Raw genomic sequence first — 9,841 nt, 5'->3', positions numbered from 1 at the left:
ATTAAAACAACCCTCCAACAATAATTTTTGACCGTTGATGTTAATGTCATTAAAAATCTGATAATAATTTTTTATCGTTATAGATGTCAATGTCATTAAAATTCTGACAAAAATAACGAAGATAAAAATAATTATTATTAAAAAATTCAAACGACGATAATGGTTCTTGTTGTTAAAAATCATATAAAAAAATAAAAGAAAATAACGGTCTAAATTTGCAATTCTTAAATATTTGACTTAATCCAATACTTAAATCAATAATAAATCTAATAAACCTAAGAGTCAACAGTTCAATACAACAATCAAAGGTTTTGCAAATATTAAAATGTTTAAGAATTTTTCGGTTTCTCATATTTAATACTCTGTATAACTTAAACAAATGAAGTAAGATGATATATGTTGTAAGTTTCTTTAAGTCAATACTAAAAAATGCACAAAAGATCTTCATGTATGTATTTAAAACATCAATTATAATTCAATAACTCATACAATGAACTAATTCACTCATCTATCTATCTATATATATATATTCTTCATCAAGAACTCATGAGATAAACAAATAGTGTGTATAATAGTTATTTTTTTTTTCTAGATTGTTTGACTTTAATAGATTTTCCAAAAAAAAATAAATAAAAAAAATAACATAATGTTTACTTAAAAAAATACTTATTAATTGATATGACTTTAACAAATGTATAAAAGAACCTATATAAAATTATTAGTTTCACGAAAACTAATGTTTTTTTTCCTAAAGATGACAAATGAATATATATATTAGATATTGTCTAGATATGTTATTTTTTTATGAAAAACTTTCTTATTGAATAAATATGAGTAAAGATAATATCTATTTTTTAAAATTGAATATGAAAACAGAAATAAATGTGATATAATATTATTTATCAATATTTTTATATCTATTTTAAAAAAAGTATTTATTGAAAAAAATTTAATATAATAATTAGTTAATAGAAGTAATGTTTCCATGCTTGGTTTGATGATGTCAATGGAAGAGGTCATTCCCATTGTCGGGCTCATGTCTTTAAGATTTCGTCCTTATAAATACACAACCCTAGCATATCATTATTTCACCACATCAGACGTTAAAAAATCTTTCACCATTCACTTGTGTTTTGATTCTGGAGTCAGTTTTGCTCACGCACACTGATTTAGGGTTAAAAGACATGCTGTCTAGGAAGACTACTGAGGACTCTCATGGCCAAGACTCTTCTTACTTTCTAGGATGGCAAGAGTACGACAAGAATCCTTATCACCACATTCGAAACCCAACCGGAATCATTCAGATGGGACTCGCAGAGAATCAGGTTAACTTAATTACCTCATTAAATTACATCTTAATTAACACACATTAATTTGCTTCCTATGAACTAGGCTCCTTGCTCTACTAACAACTATTACTTACTGTTAATTATATCTGTTAAACATGTGAATAAAAGTTCGATTATCAAATATAGACCTGCTTCATGTTGATAAGAGACATCTTAAAAAGAAGAAAATGTGTCTTAAAGAGAAAAGTAAACAAAAAGTCCCGACAGAAAGACACGAGAATGTTTGAAACAAGCATGCTTGACCAGTTGACCTTGCAACAAGGGGTTGGGATATGTCAACACAATGTTTTCTGAGTGCGGTGCACATGTAAATTTCCTTGGTGTGCGACTATTAATTAATATATATATATAAACATATTATTCATTCTGTAGGTATAGCTATTCAACAATTTTTTGCTGAAATCTCTTAATTTGCAGCTCTCATTTGACCTTCTTGAATCATGGCTTGAGAGAAATCCTGAAATTGTGGGGATGAAGCAAGATGGGGTATCTGTATTTAGAGAGCTTGCTCTGTTCCAAGATTATCATGGATTACCTGCTTTAAAAAAGGTAACACACAAGTATTTTCCTTAATAAGGAAATGGGGGTGGTAATTTTTGTTTCCTTTTATAATTAGGTTTTTATGTGTTTTTTTAGTATACGTTTGTAAGGAAAATAGAATTAGTGAGAATTTAAAATAGTTATATTAAAATAGTAACATATTTAATATTATTGATTAAATTTACTGTTATTTTTTTGGCATTGAATGTGTGAGTGAGACTTAACTTTTACTTAAACACAACAATATAGGGAAATGATTTTTTTCCAATATTTTTTTTTAATTTTATCCTTTAGTAACTATCTTCTTAAATTCAAATAATTATTCATAATGCAAAATATTTTCTAATTTCATCATTTTAATGACTACTTTTTTATATTCAAATAATTATTTATAATAAAAATTTATTTATATAAAAAGATTATATAAATTATTTATTTTTATAATTATTTTATAATTTATTATATTTTTACCACGGCGCATATTTTTCACTGATTGTTATAATTGCAATAACCAACCTTTTTATATCTATTATATTAGTTCAATTCTAATGGGTATATTTTCTATTTTTACTTAAAAAAACATAACCTTATGGTTTTATCTATATTATGTTTAAAAAAGTTTAAGAGAATCAGTAGGAAATATAATAAACAAATTTGATATTTTATGTGAGCTTTTTCAAATATATATATATTAAACTTTCCTTGATAATTTCAAGTGAAAAATAATGTTATATTGTTTCAAAAGTTAAAATTGTAACATGTGTATAATTTACACCATTTTTATTCTTTGAATTTGAAAGATGTGAAATTATGTCTGAAAAGGAAAAAGAAGTTTTTAAGTAACTTAATGATATAATCGATTATATAATTGATTATGTTTTTCATAATATAATTGATTATTACTTAGTTTAATTTATCATCAGTGGATGTGATGCGAAATTTTTTTAAAAGAAACAAAACTTAACATAATTAATTATTGTTAGAAATAATTCATTATTTTTGAAAGGTCAAGTTTTTTCAAAACAATATGAAACACTTGATTATCTACTGTATGAATTATATGTGGAAGTGAGTAAAATCCAAGCTTGGTCTAACATGATATAATCAATTATAAACACACCATAATTATTATTACATTAAGAAAAATGAAAAGTTTTAAATGATTTTTTTAATATTATTGATTAATAATTTATATTTTGATCAAGATAATAAGTTATGAATAGTGAAACGAAGAGAAAATGATACAAACATTGTGAAATCAACACATAGTGTTTTGTGAATATTTTCGCAAACATTGAGAAAACCTGTCAATGAAAATAACTTGATTGTATTACTATCATTTGTACTTTAAGTAATCCAAGAAAAAATATCATTAGACTAGAAAGAGAGAGAAAAGTCTCCTACAATGCAGTGTAGTTTTTTCATTTAAATTTTTTTTATCTTGGTAACTCGTCGTATTATTCTTTCATTAAAATAAATTTCATCTTGGCACCATTCTTGATTTTCTTACATTTTCATGGCTTCATACGTGAAAGTGTTCAATGATATTTTCTTACATGAACACTTTTATCTTGTCCAACATAATATGTTTGTGTTGCTGTATTGTCTGTTCATTAGTTTGAAGTATGCCTAGAAAAATTGAACTGAATAAATACATAAAACCGAGGTACAACACTCTATAAGTATTTTTAGAGTTATTGTTTTAATAAAATTAGAAATAACTTGACAACTTTTTTTTTGAACATCATTACAATAAAACTCTATTTTTAACTAAAAGAAGCGTAATATTGTATCTAAATTTTTTTCTTTAAAACTATGGCCTATAGAAGTGCACCGTTTTCTTACATATAATCATGCGAAGACTTTTCTCGCGTACAACGTAACATGTTTGCGCTGCTTTGGTTATTTGTACTTGATCATGGAGTCATCAGCGTAAGAAAAACAGTCAACAAAAAAATAAAAAAGAGAGAGACATAAATCTTTGGTACAAATGGTGTGACTATACTTTAGAGTCGTTTAATTAAAAGATAATTAGAAACAACTCTATTTTTTTTTAATATTGAAAACAGTATGAACATATTTATATAACACAGGTCGAGTTAAAATAAATATGAAACTGTTATTTAAAAATACATATATGCAAAATGAAAAGTTATTTAGCATTTTTCAAATAGCTAAATATTTGTATGTACAGAGAAAGTTTGTATCACAAGATCTATCACTAATATAAAAAAATCTGATTTTAAAAATTAAATTACTAGTTTCTAAAAAAATTAAATTAGTTACTAGTTTAATTAAAAACTAATTTAAAATCTAATTACGATAAATAATTAAATTTTTGATAACAAATATTAGAGATTGATCTTAATCACAAATCATTTAATTATTATTATATAAAAATTCATTTAATATCAATTATATAAAAATCAATTTAATTACCATGTTATACTGAAACCAAATTAGTGATTTAGAAGTTGTTTATATATATATATATATATCCTGTTATTTTGGTTGTGATAAAGAAGCTTATTTAAAATTAAAAACGCATTTAAAATAATGAGGTTGACAATTGAAGTAAAACTGTAATTTGATAGGAAAAATTACTTAAAATACTTAATAAAATTTTGTAAATATATTATTTAATTTGTAAAGTTTGTGAGTTTATATTTGAAATTATAAGATAGAAGATTAGTTTGTAAACTTGTTTTGGTCCCTTGAAGGAACTGGTGGAATTTATGTCCAAAATAAGAGGAAATAGAATAAAATTTGCTCCGGAGAAGCTGGTCCTTACCGCTGGTGCCACTCTTGCTAATGAGATTATGATGTTTTGCCTTGCTCATCCAGGAGAGGCTTTCATTCTTCCCACACCCTACTATCCCGGGTATAAATTCTCTTCTCTTCTCTTCTCAATTAATCATATATTCAAATAATCTTAATTAATAATTTGGGTCATTTATATTTAATTTTTTTATTTTATTTTGATTTTTATATTTGTATTTTTTGTTTTTGTTTTTTAAAAAGACTTAATATATAACATTAAATTAATATTAACACCATTTAAATTTTTTTATAAATGACAATTTTAAATTTTAAGACGTAATGGAAAAGATCTCATTAAGTGTTTATTTTTTCTAAAAATAAAAATTCAATTAAATTAAAAAATATAAAAATCAAACCGAATAAAAAACTTAAATATAAAAAAAAAAATTAAACCATTGAAATATATTACACACGTACGCCGATTATTTGACTGTTAGTCTAAAATGTGTAAAATAATTTTATATTGCTATTGGATAGGTTTGATAGAGATCTGAAATGGAGAACAGGGGTTGAGATTGTTCCATTGCATTGCTCAAGTTCAAATGGTTTCAGAATCACGTCCTCTGCTTTAAAACAAGCTTATCAAAAGGCACAAAAGTTGAATCTCAAAGTGAAAGGGGTCTTAGTAACAAACCCCTCGAACCCACTAGGAACAACCATGACCAAAGCGGAACTTAACCTTCTAATTGATTTCGCAATCGAGAAGAACATTCACATAATCAGCGACGAAATCTACTCGGGCACGGTCTTCGACCCACCCGAATTCGTGAGCATAATGGAAGTTGTGAACGAGAGAACAAGTAGCATCAACAACATTCGGAATCGTACTCACATAATATACAGTCTCTCCAAAGATCTCGGAGTACCAGGATTTAGGGTGGGGATGATTTACTCTGAAAACGAAACGGTGGTGGCCGCCGCAACAAAAATGTCAAGCTTTGGATTGGTTTCATCACAGACTCAACATTTGGTGGCCAACGTGCTGAAGGACAAGAAGTTCGCTTTCAATTACATTGAAGAGAATCAGAGGAGAGTGAAGAGGCGCATGGAGATGCTAGTTTGTGGTCTGAGAAACGCAGGGATTCAGTGCTTGAAAAGCAATGCAGGGTTGTTCTGTTGGGTGGACATGAGACATTTGTTAAGCTCTGCGAGTTTTGAGGCAGAGAAGGAGCTTTGGATGATGATTCTTTGCCATGTTGGGTTGAACATATCTCCTGGCTCTTCTTGCCACTGCTCTGAACCTGGGTGGTTTAGGGTATGTTTTGCCAACATGTCCGAAGCCACGTTAAAAGTTGCAATGCGGCGAATGAAGGCTTTTATAGATTCAACCGTCTCTGTTGTCAACGACAACGGTTGTACTTGTGAGCAATCTGTCAGGGTCAATTGCTGAGTGGGGGAACTCGTATGCTTCGTTAACCTTCTATTCTCTACATTTCCAGATTATTGCAGGGGTGATGAATAGTGATGATTTCCTAAAATATTATACTGCAACAAATCATGTTCAGGAGGAGTTTCTTTCCACTTATGATTTTATATTCTTTCAAATGCAATTTATGGAAATGTTATTACTAGAAAATTATTTAATCTACGTCTGAAATTGCGTTTGATTAATTTCTATGTTCCTAAGAATACTCCACAAATTCTAAATTAATTGAATTTTTTTTTAAAAAATATAATGGGTTATAATAAAGTATGAAAATAGGGAGACGGAATAAATAATAGTGCGTATACTTAATGCTAATAAACAAAAATAATGAATTTAGGTCATATAGTTCAACATAGATGTGAAAACTTAGAGCAACTTCAACCAAGGCCAATAAAAAAAATTTAAAAATCAAATTTAGTTATCATCACCAAAAACAACGAAGTTACCGGATGAACAGTTAATGGTGAGAAAATGGAAGACAAATAACATGGTTACCAATATTTGAAATTAGATGAAGTACACTAAAAAAAACAGTAATTCTTAGGACGATTTCAACATTTGTAGAGCAAAATTTGCCGTTGAATAATGAGATGATTTCGCGGTCACCTTTGAAGACTCTATTTTCTTAGTCAACCTTTTTCTCCGATGGTGGTGATATTTTGAGACCACAAGCGCAAAATTACATCCATTTGACATTAAAAAGTAATAGTATTTTAATCATATGTATACTATTTTTTTTTAAAAGTGTAATATATATTATTATATTATTATATTATTAAAAACGAGTCTTAAATGAATGTAATTTAAAACTACTCAATTTATTGGTCTCCATAACATCAACGAGATCAGTCAACTTATACTATTATAATTTTTTCCTCTTTCGAATGATTCAGTATCAAAATTAAAGATTCATTTTTAATGATCATTTAAACGAGTTATTGTATTTAAAGTTTTTTTAACTAAAGATAAGACAAACATGTTTTATTGAGATCAATTACTATATAAGTAAGATATTCATAGTTAGTGTAACATTTTAAAATTAATGTTATTTGGGGTAAAAAAAATTATTATGAGGATTATTATTTTCTTCTCTCTATTGATTTCAAACCCCCTCTCACTAGTTTTACATTTTTATTCCCCTTCTAATGCACCAACTAATCCAATGTTTTTTGTTTTCACTTCCAAATTTTTGACAAACTCAACTTACTTCAACCATTTTATTATTTTTATCCAATTACTCCACCCATAATTTTTTATTATTTTTATCTAATTATTTCACTAATGTTTTATCATTTTCCACCTTCATCATCTGTACCCACATCACTCTATAAATATCCAACTATTTTCTCTATAAGACATCACTCATTATTTACCTAAATTCTTCATCACAAGTTCCAAATTTTTTTTCCTATTTACCTTATTCGTCATCCATAGCTTACAAGTTCTAAAAAAAATTATAAGATAAAGGAAACAAAACATTTATATATTATATATTTCATTTATCTGTATTTGTTAATTTATTTATTTATTTTGGAATCCTTATTTTAAATTTTATTTATTTATTTTTATTATTTTTATTTTATTAGTGTAGGGTTTATAACCCTATTTTTATTTATTTATTGCACCAATCGTACTTACAATCATCTTATAATATATCATCCATCACAAATTCATAATAAACATACATAATTTTAGAGATCTTTATATCATTGTTTGTGATGCAATGATATAAAGTTATTAGAGATCTTTGGTATGCTGAGTGAATATAAATCAATTCAAGAAAATAATTTCACGTGAATGAAAATTTATGAATAGTTGTATCATTTTAAATATTTAATTAAGAATATTTTTAAAAGAATTAGTATTAATATACCATTCAATTTACAAGGGATCATTGTTAGAAAAGAAGAGAAGAGTGTTTTGAAAGAGAGATTACCTTGATCGAGCGGTTCTGAACGTGCAGTGATCGTGACCGAGCAGCTGCAACTAAACGGTGTGAAAGTGAGCACGAAATGACCGAGTGGCGTAATGGAAGCACTATGTGATCAAACGATGTAAACGTAATGAGAGTAAAAGAATGAAAGTGAATTGTATTGAATGCATTAAAAAAAAGTACAAGCGGTGCAGTGTGTATTTATACACTGTATATGATAGTAACAGAAATAACAAAAAAACTAACTAACTGGAGGCTTGAGTTATAATCTCGTAACACTCTCCCTTAATTCAAGCCTTAAGAGATATAACCCCGATCTCCTTTCTCAACTGCTCAAATGTGTCAATTTTTAGCGGTTTTGTGAAAAGATCCGCCCCCTGTCGTTCGGTCTTGCAGTAGACTAACTCAATCTCCCCTTTGTTTACCATGTCCCTCAGAAAGTGATACTTGACTTCGATGTGTTTGCTCCTGCAATGACTTACAGGGTTTCTTGCTAAGTTTATGGCAGATGTATTATCCATTCTCAGTTGCACTGGCCTCTCCCTGAGTAACTTTAATTCCCTTAATAGTTCCATAAGTCATATTTCTTGGCATGCGGCATAACATCCTGTTATGTACTCGGCTTCACAGCTTGATAAGGCAACGACCGGCTGCTTTTTGGAGCACCATGAGATGGGTGCTTCATTGATGAAGAAAATGTACCCTGACGTACTCTTCCTTTCCACTGGATCTCCTTCATAGTCTGAGTCAGCGTAACCTATGAGCTTCAATTCATCTTTATATCTCTCGGCTCGAAACAGAATTCCATGATCAGTTGTTCCTTTGATATACCTCAAAATTTGTTTGACGGCAAGCATGTGGCTCTTCTTTGGTTGACTCATGAACCATTGATTATCCCAACGCTGAACATCAAATCCAGTCGGCTGCTGCATAGAAAATGCAGTGATCCCACTATCTGCTTATATGTTGTCTCGTTCACCTCCTCTTCGGCCTCATCTTTCCTTAGCTTGACGTTGACCTCCAAAGGGCTTTTAACCAAGTTGCAAGAAGTCATTTTAAATCGTTCGAGAAGCTCTCCCACATACTTCTGCTGATGCATGACAAGACCGACAATAGTCTGAGTGAACTCCATTCCTAGAAAGTACTTTAGCTTTCCAAGGTCGGTCATCTCAAACTTGGTTTCCATCAACCTCTTGAACTCATCTATCTCTTCCAGTTTTGAACCTGTTATCAATAGATCATTAATATATAAACAAATTATCATTATATTTTTACCCGGACTACCTTTCACGTATAATCCATGTTCTACTGCACATCTTTCGAAGTTGTGTTTAATGATGAAGGCATCAATTCTCTTGTTCCAAGCTCTCGGTGTTTGTCTTAAATCGTACAGGGCCTTTTGGAGTCTATACACTTTATGCTCCTTCCCTTTTTCATAGAAACCTGGGGGCTGCTGAACGTAAACCTCCTCCTCCAGGGGTCCGTGTAGGAAGGCTGATTTGACATCAAGTTAAAACAATGGCCATTCCCTTACACAGGCCACTGCTACCACTAATCGAACAGTCTCCAATCTTGCAACTGATGCGAAGACCTCATCAAAGTCTACTCCTTGTCTTTGAAGAAACCCTTTTGCCACCAGTCTCGCTTTGTGTTTTGAGATTGTGTCATCCGGATTCAACTTCCTCTTAAAAATCCACTTTACCCCAATGTAGTGTTTTCCAGCTTGAAGATCAACCAGTTTCCACGTTTCATTCTTTTTTATGGATCTGAGTT

The 9,841-nt window shown here is 29.3% G+C and overlaps 1 protein-coding gene across 1 annotated transcript; it reads left to right on the top strand.

The window, feature by feature from the left end:
- The first annotated feature begins 1,184 nt into the window (after window positions 1-1,184).
- On the top strand, window positions 1,185-6,155 carry LOC108330524 (1-aminocyclopropane-1-carboxylate synthase CMA101). Its single transcript, XM_017565003.2, has 4 exons — window positions 1,185-1,325; window positions 1,767-1,898; window positions 4,610-4,770; window positions 5,187-6,155. The coding sequence occupies exons 1-4, from the start codon at window positions 1,185-1,187 to the stop codon at window positions 6,097-6,099; spliced, it is 1,347 nt and encodes a 448-aa protein (XP_017420492.1). The 3' UTR covers window positions 6,100-6,155.
- The last annotated feature ends 3,686 nt before the right edge of the window (window positions 6,156-9,841 follow it).

Source organism: Vigna angularis, chromosome 4, assembly GCF_016808095.1.
Source record: "Vigna angularis cultivar LongXiaoDou No.4 chromosome 4, ASM1680809v1, whole genome shotgun sequence".
Classification (NCBI taxonomy): Eukaryota; Viridiplantae; Streptophyta; class Magnoliopsida; order Fabales; family Fabaceae; genus Vigna; species Vigna angularis.
Note: the sequence above shows the minus strand (reverse complement) of the source record. Positions and strands in the feature narration are given on the sequence as shown.